Here is a 20,924-nt window from a genome sequence, read left to right as displayed (position 1 = left end):
TCAATTCATTTAATTCCAATAATCTGTCAACAAAAAAAAAGAGCCAATAAACAAATACTGAATTACATTTTGTTGGGTTTTTCAAACCCTCAAACTCCTGACTTATAAAAACAGCTTGTGTGTCTTCCACCCTGACCACCCTGCTACTTTTCCACATACCACAGGCCACCCATAGATACAAAGCCAGGGCAGCCGGGGGAGAAGCTGACGTGGTCTACTTGGAGCCAGAAGACAGGAGGGCGATGAGGCCCGAGGAAGCACTTATGGACAAAATGTAGTTCACTGTGGGGTTGAAGTTCTTCAATATAAAGAAGGAAACAACAATGACCAAGACCAGAAATAGGGTGTTATTATTATAGAAGATGGAAAATGTTGTGGCTTCATAAACAGCAGCTTCATTCTTCTTCCACAAGACTCTTTCATCTTTTTCCTTCCGAGACATCTTTCCATTACCAGCTTCAGAAAGTTTTTGAGTCACTTCTTTGGAAACAGCATCCTCCCTCTTCTGTGCTACTTTGTGCTTGAGAACAAATTTCACGGTTTTGGATACAAAGGCTACCAAGTTGGCGCGGTGGTTGAGAGTCCGCCTGCCGATGCAGGGGACACGGGTTCGTGCCCCGGTCCAGGAAGATCCCACATGCCGCGGAGCGGCTGGGCCCGTGAGCCATGGCCGCTGAGCCTGCGCGTCTGGAGCCTCTGCTCCGCACCGGGAGAGGCCACAACGCTGAGGCCCGCGTACCGCAAAAAAAAAAAAAAAAACAAAGGCTACCAAGTAAGTGCTTACTAGGGTCACCACGCTATACAGAACAGCAGACTGAGTAAGATCCACGTGCCATATTCGCCAACGTAACCAGACGGGGATGGCAGACACGATGAAGGCGCTCCCGAAGAAGTGCACCAAGGACTTGGCCAAGAGGTCGTGGCTGAAATCCTGCAGGAGCAGGTCCTCCTCGGACTGCTGCTTGGAGCCGCCTTTGGGAGCCACGGTGGAACCGCAGCCACGAGACGGGAGGGCCGAGTCAGGCGCCGAGCCGGGCAGAGGCCTCTGACATCACCCCTGTGGCCACCGTATCTGCTAACAACCCCCCTTTAGCCACTTTCTCCCAATTGTTCTTTTGTGATGCAACACACACACACACACACACACACACACACACACACACACACACACACACACACACACACACACAGCCAAACACAGCCACGGACACAAACAGATTTTACCCCAACTCTGAATGCATCAAAATGTGTATAAATTCATAACGCTTTTAAAAATTCCCCACCTCTGAGACCAGAGGAGGAAGAATGAAGGAGACTTCTGCCTGCTTTCCTTATGCGTTTAGGCTGCGGCAGAGCTTTTAGATATTTCCAAGCACTTGGCCACCTCTTCTGTGCTCCGGGAAGGATAACAGGCTATCCAGCTGAGGTTTCACGGTTGAGGCTTTAGACGCTGGAAAACAGGTTTTCCGTGGCTATTTATTCACCTATAGTGTCCTCAGCTGCTCCAGGAACTGAAGTTACCACAGATGCCCAGGCAGGGACTGAGCGGAGATGCTGGAGACACATTTGGGTCCGTTCATTACATATTTGTGTATGTGACTTTGCAGAGACAATGGTTAAAAGAGAGTTACAATTGCAGACTCTTCCTTTCTAGCTATGCCCTGAGCAGTTCATTTAATCCGTTTATGCTTTGTTTTACCATCTGGGAAAGGGAATAACAGCATCATCACCAATCTTATCTTAGTCAGCTATTGCTGTGATGATCCGGGCTCACAAACAACACCCGAATCTCAGTGGTTTACCTCGACAAGCATTTATTTCTCACTCACAGCACTGTAGGTCATCTGGGGCAGCTCTGCTTCAGGCTGTAGCTTGAGTTCAGGTCTTTTTCATTTTAGGATGAAAGGAAGCAGGTACCTGGGGCGTGAGCTTTCCGTGAGCCGTCACAGGAGTGGAAGAGGGCTGGCCAAATCACTTGAGTACATTTCAAACTTTTGGTTGGGATCCACTCACATCCCAAGAGCCAAAATCAGCCACATGGCCAGGTATAAAGTCAGTCTGGGGAACGGAAAGAGTGGGGAGGTGTTCCAGTTACCAGCAGTGTATAAAACTTTATTTTAAAACTTAGCGGCCCACACCAGCCATTTTATTTCACTTGTGACTTTACTGGTCAGGAGTTTGGGGAGGGCTTAGCTGGACTCTCTCCAGGGGTTGTAGTCAGGTGGCAGCTGAGGCTGCCGTCATGTGAAGGCTCAGCCGGGCTGGACATCCAGGACGGCTCCCTCACATGGCTGGCACACAATGCTGGTAGTCATCTGGGCTGGACCAAAGTGCCCACACGTGGCCTCCCCAGCATGGACGTCTCAGGGTAGTTGGATTCCTCATGTGATGCCTGGCTTCCCCCAGCTACATGTTCCAAGAGACCAGGTGGAAGCTGCATGGCTTTCTCTGACTTATCCTCCAAAGTTAAGCAGCATCAATTCCACTGCATTGTACTGGTTACAAATAAGTTACTAAGAACAGCCCAGATTCAAGGGCAGGGGACAGAGACCCCCACCTCTCAATGGGAAGAGCGTCAAAGAATTTGCAGGCACAGTTTTAAACCATCACAAGAGGCACCAGAGGAAGAAAAATGAATAAATAATATTATCCACATATCCCCCCCCAATAGAAGTTGTGATAATACTTGTAAAGCGTTTAGCACAGTGTGTGGTACAGAGCAAGCACTAAATAGACAAATGGTAGTCACACAGGGGTTTCCCTGGTGGTGCAGTGGTTAAGATCTCACGCTCCCAATGCAGGGGGCCCAGGATCAATCCCTGGTCAGGGAAGTAGATCCCACTGCCGCAACTAAGAGTTCGCATGCCATAACTAAGGAGCCCGCCTGTCACAACTAAGGAGCACATGTGCCACAGCTAAGACCCGATGCAACCAAATAAATAAATAAAATATTTTAAAAAATAAATAAAGGAGAATAAAAAAAGAATTCATTTAGAAAACAAACGGTAGCCACACAAATCAGAGAGTCACTGGGCCGAGATTTCAGAGGCTCCCCTACCTTGCTGTTAACTTGGTTGAGCTGACCGGACCACCCTGAGGAGGCCGAGAGGTCAAAGATGGTGATGGGGCTATCGTTTGCAGTTCCCCTGCAACATGCCAAGTACCGTGCTAGGCAGTTTCCATGCAGGATCTTTTTTTTTTTTTTTTTTAACATCTTTATTGGGGTATAATTGCTTTACAATGGTGTGTTAGTTTCTGCTTTATATCCACGCAGGATCTTATTTAATCTCCACAAGAAGCTTGTGAGGCTGTGCTGTTGCTGTTATCCGTGTAGCCTGAAAACTCTCACATCCTCCCATCATCTTAAAGAATGTTGTAAACATGCCACTGTGGGTGTACTTGGGAGAGCAGTCAAGCATCCCTCCCTTTACCCCTCCCCAGTTTAATGGTCCACACAACCAGAAAGCCTGTGCAATTTGTTCATCCCTCTATCCCAGCACTAACCCTACTGGATGTCACTTTGGCCCCACTCTCATGTCACTGAGAGGTCCTTGGAGACAAGGACTGTGTCTGATCTATTTCTGGACCCTGTGCCCAGGGCAGGACTACCCCAGAGGAACATGGCCATCTCTCATTTTTCCTCCAGCTCCACTCACCATCCTTCCTCTACCTGTATGGACCACATCAACAGGCTCCCTTGTCCTCTGGTCAGGCTTGACCAGAATGGAGTCCTGGCAGGGGATCAGAGGAAGGAAGGAGAGTGCATTCAGGGTACTGATTCTCCCCAGCTGCCTCTCTGCAAACTTGCCTAGGTCTGGCTGTGTCTCTCAGCCAAGGGACCCAGCTTCTGATCCCCGGCTGTCTCTCCATGACTCCCTCCACCCACCTCCAGTATCTGGTACTTCCTCCTGCCCCTTCCCTTTGGACCTGGGGAAAGGAGCACTGTTACTAGCCCCAGGTAATGGTCTACCCCTTATGATTTCCCTACACCTTGTCCACACAGCTGTAAATAGCCCTTTTATTAATCCCACTTTGAGTTAACCTAGTTGGAGTATGTGTCTGCTTCCCGCTGACCCCGACTGATACAGAGGTGCTTGGGGGACAGTTATCAGACACAAGTTTCATCTGTAAGGTCTGTGACCACTGAGTCTCCTGGATGCACAGGCCAGGCCAGAAGATGCAAGATGCCATGGAGGGTGTGACCAGTTCTGTCTGTCCTTGGGTGATTAAGCAGCAGGATCGCCTCCCAGCTGGGGCTGTCAAACTTCCAGCCAGGGCTTCATTTAGGGACAGGAGCTGTCTCACCTGACATCTCAGGGACAGAGAGGATTTCAATTAGAGCCATCAGGGGCCTCGAGTGCCTGACACATCTTAGGAAAGACGGTGAGGTAGGCAGATCCTGCAGTGTCCTGAGGCTCGCCAGCCTGACTCCCACCCTCTCCTCCTCCCATGAGGCTGGATAAGCACAGTGAGCCCTCTTCAGACTCACAGCCAGCGGAATGCTTCAGATGCCCCACTGGAGGAAGACTCCCAAAGCATCCCCTGCAGGGAGTATTATCAGCACCATATCTACTTAGAGTCATCTCCGAACTCCCAGGGTCTCCTGTTTTGCATTCCCAAAGCACCTGGACTCTCCTTCCTAGCTCTTATCACACTTGTAATTAATCAGTCACTTGTATAATCATCTACTTTCTATTCTCCATCACAGAGGTCCTGTTAAAAATGAACTGAGATTATGAAGTCACATCAAGTCACTCTACAGCTCCAACCCTTGGCTCGCTTTCCTTTTCACTAAGAAAATGCTGGTCTTCACTGTGGCCCATGAGGCCCTGCTCAATCAGGCCACCATGATCCCGCCCTCTCTTTCACTCTGCTGCAACCACCATGGCCTCTCTTTGGTACCTCCAACACACCAAACACACCCCTGCCTCAGGGCCTTTGCACATGCTCTGGTTCCTTTGCCTAGAATACTGCTGCCCAGGTGGCTTAATGGTTCCCTCCTACCCCACCTTCTTCTTTTTTTTTTTTTTTTTTTTTTTTTTAAGCGGGCCTCTTACTGTTCTGGCCTCCCCCGTTGCGGAGCACAGGCTCCGGATGTGCAGGCTCAGCGGCCATGGCTCACGGGCCCAGCCGCTCCGCGGCATGTGGGATCTTCCCGGACCGGGACACGAACCCGTGTCCCCTGTATCGGCAGGCGGACTCCCAACCACTGCGCCACCAGGGAAGCCCCCCACCTCCTTTTTAACGCTTTTAAAAGATTCACCATGGCCAGGGCATGGGCAAAAACACAGGACGCATGAGCATTCTTTTTTTTTTTTTTTTTTTTTCCAAAAGTAAATGTATAGTAACTTTATAGCAGAAAACAGCAGGCTAAAGTCAAGGTCATTGTGCGACCTAGTTTTCTGGTGCCAGTTACCCCCCGTGTGCTGCCTGGTTTCCTGGTTCTTTCTTGGGTCATGTGACCAAAGTTCTGGAAGTGAGGAGCTCAAGGTTGAAATCAGCTCCAACGTATGAGGGTCCCTTTTACACCTGATCACAAATCACACACTGCATTTTCTGTTTGGTTGTTTTTTAATAATTTAGTGAGGTAAAATTCACGTAACATAAAATTAACCATTTTAAAGTGGACAATTCAGTGGCATTTAGAACATTCACAATGTTGTGCAACCATCACCTCTACCTAGTCCCAGAACACTCCCATCACTCCAGAGTGAAACCCCTTACACATTAAATGGTTTCTTCTCCATTCTCCTCTCCCCACAGTTCTTAAATTTAGGTCACTGACCCATTTGGAGTTATTTTTTTCCTATGGTGTGAGCTTGTGGTCCAACCTCATTCTCTTGCATGTGCACATCAGCTGTCTCAGCATCATTTGTTAAAGATGATTTTCTTCTCCATTGATGCACCTCATACCCTTGTCAAAAATCAATTGGCGGGCTTCCCCAGTGGCACAGTGGTTAAGAATCCGCCTGCCAATGCAGGGGACACGGGTTTGAGCCCTGGTCCGGGAAGATCCCACATGCCACGGAGCAACTAAGCCCATGTGCCACAACTACTGAGCCTCTGCTCTAGAGCCTGAGAGCCACAACTGCTGAGCCCGTGTGCCACCACTGCTGAGCCCACGTGCCACAACTACTGAAGCCTGCACACCTAGAGCCCGTGCTCCGCAACAAGAGAAGCCACCGCAATGAGAAGCCCACGCACCGTAAAGAAGAGTAGCCCCTGCTCGCCGCAACTGGAGAAAGCCCGCGTGCAGCAACGAAGACACAACACAGCCAAGGATAAATAAATTAAAAATAAATAAATTAATTAAAATTAAAAAAAAAAAGGAGGCAGCCCAGGGACAGCCCCAGCCCCTGTGGGTGCCTGGCAAACAGAAGTCCCAGGAACCAAAGAGATTCTGTCCAGGTCTGAGCAAAGCTCGATTTTATGTGCATACTTATTGCCCTCCTGGCAATTTCCAAATGCACTGTCAGTAGGAAACAGTTTTCTGTACATTAAGACTAATCAAAAGCCTGTTCAAAAACACATTATGCAGGTACCTAACATAACCATATACATTAGTTTCTTATGGTTTTATATTCAAATCAACAAAAATTTATTGAGCATGGGCTCCATGCAAGACACCATGCCAGGTACCGTAGGAGCACACGGCAGATAATACACAATCCCTGTGTGTCCCCAGCCCTCAGTGGCTCGTGTTCTGCGTGGGAGTGGGGAGTGACTCACACACTGCGAGACTTTAATAGAAGGACCGCTGTGCTAAGTGCTGTAATAGAGGTACAGACAGCAAGATGGGAAAATGGGAGGAAGTGACTGCTTCTGGGTGGGGGATCAGAGATGTTTGAATATAGATATAATTTTTCCTAAACACCACCTCTAGTCTCTTGTTTCATCCTCCTAGTGACTCTATGGGATAAGCATTATTATTGTCCCCATTTTACAGATGAGAAAATTGAGGCTCAGAGAAGCTCAGCAGATTGCCCAGTGTCACAAGGCAGTTGAGTCTGTTTGACTCCATCACTTGGGCTCTATGGATGATACCAGTGGTTCTTCCTTAGGGGTATGTTTATCATCAAAACTGAGAAGTTTTTTCAAAATATGCAGGCCCACACTCCATGGCAGATGTACTGAATCAGTTTCTGGGGGCAATTCCTAGATATGTGTACTTTGAAGAAGCTCTCTACATGAATCTGGTGTGCTTCTTAATTTATACACACTATGAGAGTTTAAGTGGGATTTCGACAGATGAGGATGGGGAAGGAAAAAGCATTCCAGCTAAATGGAACTGGGCAAGCAAAAGTGCAGATCTAAGAAAAGGTAGGGCCTCTTTGGGAAAGAGTAACTGGCCCCAATCAGAAGATCAAGCCGCCCTGGTCTGGGAAGATCCCACGTGCCGCGGAGCAACTAAGCCCGTGGACCACAACTACCGAAGCCCATGAGGCTAGAGCCCGTGCTCCGCAGCAAGAGAAGCCACCGCAATGAGAAGCCCGCGCACCGCAACGAAGAGTAGCCCCTGCTCGCCGCAACTAGAGAAAGCCCGCATGCAGCAACGAAGACCCAAAGCAGCCAAAAATTAATTAATTAATTAATTCTTTTTAAAAAGGAAGAGAGAAGCATGGTCGGTGAATGTGCTTGGCGGGCCTGCCCTATCACCAGTGCCCTTCCTGACTGCTCCAACCCCACACAGGGCTCAGCCATGGCTTGAGTATCAGCCTTCAGTCAGGAGGAGCAAGATCTTCCGGCACCAATGGCTGAAAGAAACCAGCCTCTGTTCAGAGGGAGAGGAAGGCCTGTCAGACATTATTGAGCACCTACTAATTGCCAAGTGCTGCACTGAGCTCTTTGCATACATTATCCCATTGATTCTTCCTGACAGCTCTGAAAGTTATAATCCTTATCTGCGTTGTTTAAAAGATTCACGAGGTCCAGAGAGTAATTTGCTCAGGGTCACATCATCAATAAGTGACCTAGCCAGGATTCCACCTCACATCTGTCTGACTTCAATGCTTGTGCTCTTAACTCTGGGATTGAGTGCTTTTGAAAGGTCGTTAAAAGGGGCCTCAGATAAGAGGAAGGTGAGGCTGGGTCACATGATAAGCAAGAGAACAATGGAAACTGTTCCAGGGGAAAGACTGAAGGTGGCTCTGTAGCCTGGGTTCCCTTAGAGCCTGAGACAAAGATTTGGGTGTAAGTAGTTTATTTGGGAGGCGATCTCAGGAAGCGCCAGGAGGGAGTGGAGAAGAGTGAGAAAGGGAGGCGGCTGGTAAAGGGTGTAGGTTACCTCTGTGGGCAACTGGGGACCCTCCAGGGGACCGTGGTGTACGCATCAGAGCTGCTTCACCAAGGAGCAAGGGAGCTGGCATCTTTACACTCTCATTGGTCCAGCACTGCTCGCAGAGCACTAATTCCTCAGCACTGCCATCCTGCCCTGTTTGAGGGCTAAACATATTCCCTTAGCCAGGAATATCATGGCAGAGAATTTGCTGGCAGCCTTTGGACTACATGGAAACGGTCTACAGGCGACCTCCAGGGCTGGCTGATGGGACATGTGAGGGACATCAACAGCATCTCCTACAGCGACTGTGTTCAGCACTTGGGGATTATAGAACAAAGCGTCCCTCAAGATCTCCTTGTGTGACTCGAATCTAGAAAATTAATAGGAACTGGATCAGAAGAACTGAGAAAACACACGTGAGCAGAACAAGATGCCTCCGGGACCTGAGGGTCCAAGCTATAATCGAATCAGACATGTTAAGGTTGCAAAAGAAGCAGGTGTGGATTGGAAGAGGGAGCCTTGCAAGGACTTCCAGTCCCACCAGCAAGACCAAGCCTACTGTACGATGGACACATCTCAGCCTGGCGCCCTCAAACATCAAGGACTTCTTCCCTAGACTGAGAGCAGACTTCTCCAGTACATTCTCCTGTAAATCTGGCCCCAGACAGAAAACTCCTATAACGGTTTTTAACACCAGGGTCATAGTTCAGCATCCTAACCTCAGTTACTGTGAGTCCGCCTGAGGGACGGCCCTGCTCCTCACATTGAAGCAAACAGGTCCCAAGTCTGTATGACCCACGTCCAGACACCATGTCACGCTTATTCTGAGTGGCCTCAGCAGATACCACCACCAGCCTTCCCCAGGTAACATCCCAAATTCAAACAAGTCTAGCAATGCCTTTTTTTTTTCTATTTAACTTTTTATAGTAAGCCATGTGAGGAGGCTTCATTCAAGGACAAGGTATCGGGAGAGAGGGGGAAGGTGGCGGAAGAGTAAGACGCGGAGATCACCTTCCTCCCCACAGATACATGAGAAATACATCTACACGTGGAACAACTCCTACAGAACACCTACTGAATGCTGGCAGAAGACCTCAGACCTCCCAAAAGGCAAGAAACCCCCCCACGTACCTGGGTTGGGCAAAAGAAAAAAGAATAAACAGAGACAAAAGGATAGGGACGGGACCTGCACCAGTGGGAAGGAGCTGTAAAGGAGGAAAGGTTTCCACACACTAGGAAGCCCCTTCGCAGGTGGAGACTGGGGGGTGGCAGGAGGGAAGCTTCGGAGCCGCGGAGGAGAGCGCAGCCACAGAGGTGCAGAAGGCAAAGCGGAGAGATTCCTGCACAGAGGATCAGGGCCAACCGGCACTCACCAGCCCGAGAGGCTTGTCTGCTCGCCCGCCGGGGCGGGTGGGGCTGCAAGCTGAGTCTCGGCTTCGGTCGGAGCGCAGGGAGAGGACTGACGGCGTGAACACAGCCTGAAGGGGGTTAGTGCGCCACGGCTAGCCGGGAGGGAGTCCTGGAAAAGTCTGGACCTGCCGAAGAAGCAAGAGACTTTTTCTTCCCTCTTTGTTTCCTGGTGCGCGAGGAGAGGGGATTAAGAGCGCTGCTTAAAGGAGCTCCAGAGACTGGCGCGAGCCGCGGCTAAAAGCGCGGACCCCAGAGACGGGCAGGAGACGCTAAGGCTGCTGCTGCCGCCACCAAGAAGCCTGTGTGCAAGCACAGGTCACTCTCCACACCCCCCTTCCGGGGAGCCTGTGCAGCCCGCCACTGCCAGGGTCACGGGATCCAGGGTCAACGTCCCCAGAAGAACGCACGGCGCGCCTGAGGCAGGTGCAACGTCACGGTGGCCTCTGCCGCCGCAGGCTCGCCCCGCACTCTGTGCCCCTCCCTCCCCCCCCCACCCCGGCCTGAGTGAGCCAGAGCCCCCAAAGCAGCTGCTCCTTTAACACCGTCCTGTCTGAGTGAAGAACATTCGCCCTCCGGTGACCTACATGCAGAGGCGGGGCCAAATCCAAAGTTGAGCCCCTGGAAGCTGTGAGAACAAAGAAGAGAAGGGGAAATCTCTCCCAGCAGTCTCAGGAGCAGCGGATTAAAGCTCCACAATCAACTTGATGTACCCTGCATCTGTGGAATACATGAATAGACAACGAATAATCCTAAATTGAGGAGGTGGACTTTGAGAGCAAGATTTATGATTTTATCCCCTTTTCCTCCTTTTGTGAGTGTGTATGTGTATGCTTCTGTGTGAGGTTTTCGTCTGTATAGCTTTGCTTTCACCATTTGTCCTAGGGTTCTATCTGTCCGTTGTTTTTTTTAATTTTAATTATTTTATTTTACCTTACTTTATTTTCTTTCATCCTCTTTCTTTCTTTCTACTTTTTCTCCCTTTTATTCTGAGCCATGTGGATGAAAGGCTCTTGGTGCTGCAGCCAGAAGTCAGTGCTGCACCTCTGAGGTGGGAGAGCCAACCTCAGGAGGTCCACAAGAGACCTCCAAGCTCCACGTAATATCAAACAGCGAAAATCTCCCAGCAATCTCCATCTCAACACCAGCACCCAGCTTCACTCAACGACCAGCAAGCTACAGTGCTGGACACCCTATGGCAAACAACTAGCAAGACAGGAACACAACCCCACCCATAGCAGAGAGGCTGCCTAAAATCATAATAAGTCCACAGACACCCCAAAATACACCACCAGACGTGGACTTGCCCATCAGAAAGACAAGATCCAGCCTCATCCACCAGAACACAAGCACTAGTCCCCTCCACCAGGAAGCCTACACAAACCAGTGAACCAACTTTAGCCACTGGGGACAGACACCAAAAACAATGGTAACTATGAACCTGCAGCCTGCAAAAAGGAGACCCTAAACACAATAAGATAAGCAAAATGAGAAGACAGAAAAACACACAGCAGATGAAGGAGCAAGATAAAAATCCACCAGACCTAACAAATGAAGAGGAAATAGGCAGTCTACCTGAAAAAGAATTCAGGATAATGATAGTAAAGATGATCCAAAATCTTGGAAACAGAATAGACAAAATGCAAGAAACATTTAACAAGGACCTAGAAGAACTAAAGATGAAACAAACAATGATGAACAACACAATAAATGAAATAAAAAATACTCTAGAAGGGATCAATAGCAGAATAACTGAGGCGGAAGAATGGATAAGTGACCTGGAAGATAAAATAGTGGAAATAACTACTGCAGAGCAGAATAAAGAAAAAAGAATGAAAAGAACTGAGGACAGTCTCAGAGACCTCTGGGACAACATTAAACGCACCAACATTCGAATTATAGGGGTTCCAGAGAAGAAGAGAAAAAGAAAGGGACTAAGAAAATATTTGAAGAGATTATAGTTGAAAACTTCTGTAATATGGGAAAGGAAATAGTTAATCAAGTCCAGGAAGCACAGAGAGTCCCATACAGGATAAATCCAAGGAGAAACACACCAAGACACATATTAATCAAACTGGCAAAAATTAAATACAAAGAAAACATATTAAAAGCAGCAAGGGAAAAACAACACACAAGGGAATCCCCATAAGGTTAACAGCTGATCTTTCAGCAGAAACTCTGCAAACAAGAAGGGAGTGGCAGGACATATTTAAAGTGATGAAGGAGAAAAACCTACAACCAAGATTACTCTACCCAGCAAGGATCTCATTCAGATTTGATGGAGAAATTAAAACCTTTACATAAAAGCAAAAGCTGAGAGAGTTCAGCACCACCAAACCAGCTATACAACAAATGCTAAAGGATCTTCTCTAGGCAAGAAACACAAGAGAAGGAAAAGACCTATAATAACACACCCAAAACAATTAAGAAAATGGTAATAGGAACATACATATCAATAATTACCTTAAATGTAAATGGATTAAATGCTCCCACCAAAAGACGCAGACTGGCTGAATGAATACAAAAACAAGACCCATATATATGCTGTCTACAAGAGACCCACTTCAGACCTAGAGACACATACAGATTGAAAGTGAGGGGATAGAAAAAGATATTCCATGCAAATGGAAACCAAAAGAAAGCTGGAGTAGCAATTCTCATATCAGACAAAACAGGCTTTAAAATAAAGACTATTAGAAGAGACAAAGAAGGACACTACATAATGATCAAGGGATTAATCCAAGAAGAAGATATAACAATTGTAAATACTTATGCACCCAACATAGGAGCACCCCAATACATAAGGCAAATACTAAGAGCCATAAAAGGGGAAATCGACAGTAACACAATCATAGTAGGGGACTTTAACACCCCACTTTCACCAATGGACAGATCATCCAAAATGAAAATAAATAAGGAAACACAAGCTTTAAATGATACATTAAACAAGAAGGAATTAGTTGATATTTATAGGACATTCCATCCAAAAACAACAGAATACACATTTTTCTCTAGTGCTCATCGAACATTCTCCAGGATAGATCACATCTTGGGTCACAAATCAAGCCTTGGTAAATTTAAGAAAATTGAAATTGTATCAAGTATCTTTTCTGACCACAACTCTGTGAGACTAGATATCAATTACAGGAAAAAATCTGTAAAAAATACAAACACATGGAGGCTAAATAACACACACTTAATAACGAAGTGATCACTGAAGAAATCAAAGAGCAAATCAAAAAATACCTAGAAACAATGGAGACATGATGACCCAAAACCTATGGGATGCAGCAAAAGCAGTTCTAAGAGGGAAGTTTATAGCAATACAATCCTACCTTAAGAAACAGGAAACATCTTGAATAAACAACCTAACCTTGCACCTAAAGCAATTAGAGAAAGAAGAATAAAAAAAACCCCGAAGTTAGCACAAGGAAAGACATCATAAAGATCACATCAGAAATAAATGAAAAAGAAATGAAGGAAACGATAGCAAAGATCAATAAAACTAAAAGCTGGTTCTTTGAGAAGATAAACAAGATTGATAAACCATTAGCCAGACTCATCAAGAAAAAAAGGGAGAAGACTCAAATCAATAGAATTAGAAAGGAAAAAGGAGAAGTAACAACAGACACTGCAGAAATACAAAGGATCATGAGAGATTACTACAAGCAACTATATGCCAATAAAATGGACAACCTGGAAGAAATGGACAAATTCTTAGAAATGTACAACCTGCCAAGACTGAATCAGGAAGAAATAGAAAATATGAACAGACCAATCACAGATAATGAAATTGAAACTGTGATTAAAAATCTTCCAACAAACAAAAGCCCAGGACCAGATGGCTTCACAGGCGAATTCTATCAAACATTTAGAAAAGAGCTAACACCTATCCTTCTCAAACTCTTCCAAAATATAGCAGAGGGAGGAACACTCCCAAACTCATTCTACGAGGCCACCATCACCCTGATACCAAAACAAGACAAGGATGTCACAAAGAAAGAAAACTACAGGCCAATATCACTGATGAACATAGATGCAAAAATCCTCAACAAAATACTAGCAAACAGAATCCAACAGCACATTAAAAGGATCATACACTGTGATCAAGTGGGGTTTATTCCAGGAATGCAAGGATTCTTCAATATACGCAAATCAATCAATGTGATACACCATATTAACAAATTGAAGGAGAAAAAACATATGGTCATCTCAATAGATGCAGAGAAAGCTTTCGATAAAATTCAACACCAATTTATGATAAAAACCCTCCAGAAAGTAGGCATAGAGGGAACTTTCTTCAACATAATAAAGGCCATATATGACAAACCCACAGCCAACATCATCCTCAATGGTGAAAAACTGAAAGCAGTTCCACTAAGATCAGGAAGAAGACAAGGTTGCCCACTCTCACCACTCTTATTCAACATAGTTTTGGAAGTTTTAGCCACAGCAATCAGAGAAGAAAAGGAAATAAAAGGAATCCAAATCGGAAAAGAAGAAGCAAAGCTGTCACTGTTTGCAGATGACATGATACTATACATAGAGAACCCTAAAGATGCTACCAGAAAACTACTAGAGCTAATCAATGAATTTGGTAAAGTAGCAGGATACAAAATTAATGCACAGAAATCTCTGGCATTCCTATACACTAATGATGAAAAATCAGAAAGTGAAATCAAGAAAACACTCCCATTTACCACTGCAACAAAAAGAATAAAATATCTAGGAATAAACCCACCTAAGGAGACAAAAGACCTGTATGCAGATAATTATAAGACACTGATGAAAGAAATTAAAGATGATACAAATAGATGGAGAGATATACCATGTTCTTAGATTGGAAGAATCAACACTGTGAAAATGACTCTACTACCAAAGCAATCTACAGATTCAATGCAATCCCTATTAAACTACCACTGGCATTTTTCACAGAACTAGAACAAAAAAGTTCACAATTTGTATGGAAACACAAAAGACCCCGAATAGCCAACGCAATCTTGAGAACAAAAAATGGAGCTGGAGAAATCAGGCTCCCTGACTTCAGACTATACTACAAAGCTACAGTAATCAAGACAGTATTGCACTAGCACAAAAACAGAAAGATAGATCAATGGAACAGGATAGAAAGCCCAGAGATAAACCCACGCACATATGGTCACCTTATCTTTGATAAAGGAGGCAGGAATGTACAGTGGAGAAAAGACAGCCTCTTCAATAAGTGGTGCTGGGAAAACTGGACAGGTACATGTAAAGGTATGAGATTAGATCACTCCCTAACACCATACACAAAAACAAGCTCAAAATGGATTAAAGACCTAAATGTAAGGCCAGAAACTATCAAACTCTTAGAGGAAAATATAGGCAGAACACTCTATGACATAAATTACAGCAAGATCCTTTTTGACCCACCTCCTAGAAAAATGGAAATAAAAATAAACAAATGGGACCTAATGAAACTTCAAAGCTTTTACACAGCAAAGGAAACCATAAACAAGATGAAAAGACAACCCTCAGAATGGGAGAAAATTTTTGCAAATGAAGCAACTGACAAAGGATTAATCTCCAAAATTTACAAGCAGCTCATGCAGCTCAATAACAAAAAAACAAACAACCCAATCCAAAAGTGGGTAGAAGACCTAAATAGACGTTTCTCCAAAGAAGATATACAGGCTGCCAACAAACACATGAAAGAATGCTCAACATCATTAATCATTAGAGAAATGCAAATCAAAACTACAATGAGATACCATCTCACACCAGTCAGAATGGCCATCATCAAAAAAATTCAGAAACAATAAATGCTGGAGAGGGTGTGGAGAAAAGGGAACACTCTTGCACTGCTGGTGAGAATGTGAATTGGTACAGCCCCTATGGACAACAGTATGGAGGTTCCTTAAAAAACTATAAATAGAACTACCATATGACCCAGCAATCCCACTACTGGGCATATACCCTGAGAAAACCATAATTCAAAAGGAGTCATGTACCAAAATATTCACTGCAGCTCTATTTACAATAGCCCGGAGATGGAAACAACCTAAGTGCCCATCATTGGATGAATGGATAAAGAAGATGTGGCACATATATACAATGGAATATTACTCAGCCATAAAAAGAAATGAAATTGAGCTATTTGTAATGAGGTGGATGGACCTAGAGTCTGTCATACCGAGTGAAGTCAGAAAGAGAAAGACAAATACCGTATGCTAACACATATATATGGAATTTAAGAAAAAAAAATGTCATGAAGAACCTAGGGATAAGACAGGAATAAAGACACAGACCTACTAGAGAATGGACTTGAGGATACGGGGAGGGGGAAGGGTAAGGTGGGACGATGTGAGAGAGTGGCACGGACATATATACACTACCAAACGTAAAATAGATAGCTAGTGGGAAGCAGCCGCATAGCACAGGGAGACCAGCTCGGTGCTTTGTGACCACCTAGAGGGGTGGGATAGGGAGGGTGTGAGGGAGACGCAAGTGGGAGGAGATATGGGGACATACGTATATGTATAGCTGATTCACTTTGTTATAAAGCAGAAACTAACACACCATTGTAACGCAATTATACTCCAATGAAGATGTGAAAAAAAAAAAAAAAAAAGGCCAAGGTGGCTAGGAATCCGGGCTCTTGTTCTCAGTAACAGTCATAAGCCTCAGTCACTGATTCTTTGCCAAACATTCTCCCTGACTGCATGTGTGTTTGGGTGTGTGTTTATCTGAATGTTTATGCATGTGCATGTCTGTATGCATATGGATTTGTGTATATGAATGTTTGTGCAAACATGGGCGTGGAAACAGCAAACACGAGCTCTGTAGTCTACCAGGCACTGCCACTTACTAGTCTGTGATCTTGGACAAGTCAACAATGACCCATCCATGCCTCAGTTTCCTCATTTGTAAAACGATCTTTACAGCTGACTTCACACAATGATTTGAGGGTTAAAACGAGGTAACGCTTGTAAGGCAGTTTAGTGTAAGCCTGAGTGAGTGTTCAGTCAATGCTAGCACTTGACATTTGAAGTTACTATTTCAGGTAATTCTGTGTGTCTGTGTGAGCACTGTGTCTCCTTTAGGATGCCACTGACATTAATCTGTTTCTGACTTCTGCTCTGTATCATGTTGTGATCAGCAGCGGGATCAGTCAAGGGAAAGTCTAGCAAAAGACCGCAAACCAGCATGATGTAATCAGAAAGGATGGTTGCCAGACACCAGCAGAAAGACAATGCAAGAGGATGCAAACGCCAGACGGTGGACAGTGGGATGACCAAGCTGAAGAGAAGGGTGTCCCTGGATTCAGTACATAGGACAACACGAATCAGGATGGGATGCCAAATCCTCTTTCGCACAATATCCCCAGGTAGACGAGAAAGCCTCAGGCTAGCAGTGTTCACCGGCACAAAACCCCAGACTGTATCTCGGGTGAACACAGATGGATGTTTCTTCACCGGACTACACTTAGAAAGTAACAAGCCTCCCAGCCACCCCAGCCCAAACAAAGCTAGGAGAAGAGATTTCAGAACGATCTCTCTCCCTCTTACCACATAGTGGGGCTCCAGATTTGGCTGTTTGCCTCTGGCCTCAGAGGGGAAGATGATTACTCTGATAAACGGGAATGAATCTCACAGCAGAAGGGGAGCTCGCAATAGCCCTAATGATTTATCACCCTTTTCAACCCAGTTGGGTTCCAAGAGAATAAATCTTGCCTGCCTCTGGCTAGGTACCCGCAATCATGCCACAGACCGTGACTTTCATATCCCATTAACTCTGAATTACTCAGTCTGGGGCTGAGCTGAGAGGTAATTTAAAATGGCAGAAGGGGAAAAATGTTCTGATTTAGATCTGATAGAGACTGCATTAAGTCCTCCCATTTTTCAGGGCTTAAATGTGAGCTCTGTGGAGGGGAGTACCTTCGGGTTGGATTGGCTTCTTGCAAAGGACCTGAGCCACAGATTAAATAAAACAACTTGAGCCAGACACATTTTGCAAAGATCTGGAGGCTCCAAACCGGAGCTTCTTGGGGGAATCAGTCCATCAAAAAAATCACCAGTCTCCAGCGTGTAAATTATTACAACCCTTTAGGGTAGCAATTTGGTAGCTCCTATCAAATTGAAAAAGGCTTGTACCCTCTGACCCAGACATTTCACTACAGAAATGTTTGGATGTGTTCTAGGGGATGTGTACAAGGATGTGTGTTGTGGCCTTATTTGTATCACTGAAAATCAGAGACGAAGAAATGGTCCATCAATAGCAAAATGCCTTAAGAAAGGACGGTACACAATTCTGTGAGAGAATAGCATCCATTAAAGAGAACGATGTGGGGCTTCCCTAGTGGCGCAGTGTTTGGGAGTCCGCCTGCCGATGCAGGGGACACGGGTTCGTGCCCCGGTCCGGGAAGGTCCCACATGCCTCAGGGCGGCTGGGCCCGTGAGCCATGGCCGCTGCACCTGCGCGTCCGGAGCCTGTGCTCCGCAGCGGAAGAGGCCACAGCAGTGAGAGGCCCGCATACCGCGAAAAAAAAAAAAAAGAGAGAATGAGGTGGAAGGAGGTCCATGATATATTACAGGTTAAGAATATTAATAAAAAGGGCTTCCCTGGTGGTGCAGTGGTTAAGAATCCGCCTGCCAATGCAGGGGACATGGATTCAAGCCCTGATCTGGGAAGATCCCACATGCCACGGAGCAATTAAGCCCGTGCGCCACAACTACTGAGCCTGCACTCTAAAGCCTGCATGCCACAATTACTGCGCCCGCGTGCCACAACTCCTGAAGCCCGCGCGCCTAGAGCCCATGCTCCACAACAAGAGAAGCCACTGCAATGAGAAGCCCACGCACCACAACGAAGAGTAGCCCCCGCTCGCCGCAGCTAGAGAAAGCCAGTACACAGCAACAAAGACCCAACACAGCCAAAAATAAAATTTTTTTAAAAAAGACTATTAACAGAAAAACAAAGTGCAGAATAGTTTCATGTAAAGTATGCTCTTGTTTTTTTAAAAAATGGAGATTAAATTAAAACCATTTTTTTAATCCATCCTCGTGTGTTGATCCGTAAGGCATGCCTCTCTATCAGCAATCACACAAGTCGCTGCAGTTTGAGCTACTCTCTACATCCCAGAATAAATTTTACATCCAGCCCAGCCTGATATTATTGTCTCTCTGATCATGCCTTCTTGCTAGGACCACTTCAGGTGCCCAACTAACATTCTTGGACAGCCACAAAGACCACTGGGTCAGCAGAGGAGAAGAGAAAAGAAAGCTTTTCTCAGCAGGAATCTGCCTGGTTCTCATCTTTAGAATGGATGTAGAGAGCCAGGCTCTCCTGGCATTGAATCACCTACAATTGAAGGCTTGAGCTCTCCTGCTTCCCCACACCCACGGACCTAAGATAAGTATGTGGGAGGCCTGCTGAGTATGTGGGCGGCAACAGACATGGGACTTACTGCTCTTTAAGAGCAAAAAGCCCTTATCCTGACATTCAAGGCCTCTGGCCATCTGGTCCTGCATTAGTCAGGATAGAATACGACATGCTACAGTATCATAAAACCCCCAAATCTCAGTGGCTTAATATAATAAAGATTTATTTGTCCATCATAAAAAGTCTGGTCCTGGTTAGATGGCCCTCTTTTCCATACAATGACTCAGAGATCCAGGCTGCTATATCCTGTGGTTCTGTCATCTTGATATGTGGTCTCCAGTGTTACTGTTTCAAGTTGAAGGGAGGACTCGGGGAGGCAAATGCATTCCCACCTGCCTCAGCCCCGAAGTTGCTCCCACTATTCTATTGGTCAGAATTGTCACAGGGTACCAACTTATGCCCAAGGGAGCCTGGAAAATAGAGCCTTCTGTGTCCCAGGAGAAAGACACCGTGTGCTTATCACTTTGTCTCCGCTCCAGATCCTAGCATCCCTTTCCCACCGTGTCTCACACACACTCTCTCATTCACCTGAGATGTCATGCCTCCTCCACTCTGATATCCCCACCAAGGATGGGAGACCAGACTCCAGCCTCCAGAAAGATGGGATATGACACACATGCCTAGTTTCCTGCCTCTGTGCTTTTGCTAGTGCTATTTATTCATTCAACAAACATGTATTGTGCATCGAGAATATCCAAGCACAGTGCTAATTCCTGAGGAAACTATAACGAGCGAGACAGATAGTCTCTGCCCTCCTGAAGTTTACAGCCCAGTGGCCCATTTCTATCACCTCTGCCTTCTAAACCCTACTGGGCTCTGCTCAGCTGCCTGCCTCTCCCCATCTCTGGCATGTTGGGAGGACTCACGGAACTAATGCAACAGAAGGGTCATAAGCCACGCCTGGCACCAAGACAACGACTCAAACAATGTGAGCTGTTGGTCACAGCAGCTTCCTTATTTCAACAGGATCACATACAGGGGGCTCTACATTCCAGAATCTACTGTCACCTTTTTGCCACACCTGTCCCCAGAGGCTGTCCTCAAAGCCCTCTTTCTCACTTACTCGAAGGAGAGGACCTTGTCTGTAAATACAGCATAAGTAAACCAAAAGATTTAACCGGGGCTGAAACACCTCGTGAAGTTCTTGAAATCTTTTCTTTTGGGCCTTGAGAGAAAACTCATCTCTTCTAATATGGGGAGATCTGAGGCTCTTCGAGGGAGTTCAGGACCTTATATACCAGATACGTTAACACAATGAACGAAGAATGAAGAATGAGGATGGTAAGACCTTCTGCACTCACTTCCTGCCCATGTCTGCTCAGGTGTCATCCCCCAGAGAGACCTTCCTAGACCACCCTGCATGAATAACACCATCGCCATCATCCTGTATTTCTTAACCCTGCCTTATTTTTCCTCAAGCCATTTATCACAGCAGTAAACAATAAGCCTGTTCAAGATTTCAGAGCCCATGTCAGCCAGGGCACTGACTCTAAATTCTGTACTAGGTCCCTGGAGGACAGAGAAAGAGGGGGCGGTTATCCTTTGCACCATCCCCAGCATCTAGTTCAGTGTCTGAAAAAGCATACATGCTCCCTAAATATGATTCTTGACTGAAGGAATTTTACAAAACAGTATGTCAGGGAGATCATTAAGAAGTATGCTTCTGGGACTTTCCCTGTTGGTCCAGTGGTAAAGAATCCGCCTTACAATGCAGGGGATGTGGGTTCTATCCCTGGTCAGGGAACTAAGATCCCACATGCCATGGGGCAACTAAGCCCCTGCACCACAACTACTGAGTTCACGCACTTCAACTAGAGCC

At 45.9% G+C, this 20,924-nt stretch overlaps 1 protein-coding gene across 1 annotated transcript in view; it reads right to left on the bottom strand.

Annotated features, from left to right (window-relative positions):
- Positions 1 to 201: 201 nt before the first annotated feature.
- LOC309832769 (translocon-associated protein subunit gamma-like) overlaps positions 202 to 20,924 on the bottom strand; it is a gene marked incomplete at its 5' end in the record, with an annotated part of 60,839 nt that continues 40,116 nt past the window's right edge. Inside the window, 2 exons of the mRNA XM_082670740.1 lie at positions 202 to 559; positions 770 to 1,045. Of these exons, the coding sequence (XP_082526866.1) occupies positions 215 to 559; positions 770 to 1,045 (621 nt within the window). The 3' untranslated portion in view covers positions 202 to 214. The remainder of the gene's footprint in view (positions 560 to 769; positions 1,046 to 20,924) is intronic.

The sequence above is a fragment of the Grampus griseus genome, assembly GCF_964374135.1.
Source record: "Grampus griseus genome assembly, chromosome: 14".
Taxonomy (NCBI): domain Eukaryota; kingdom Metazoa; phylum Chordata; class Mammalia; order Artiodactyla; family Delphinidae; genus Grampus; species Grampus griseus.
Note: the sequence above shows the minus strand (reverse complement) of the source record. Positions and strands in the feature narration are given on the sequence as shown.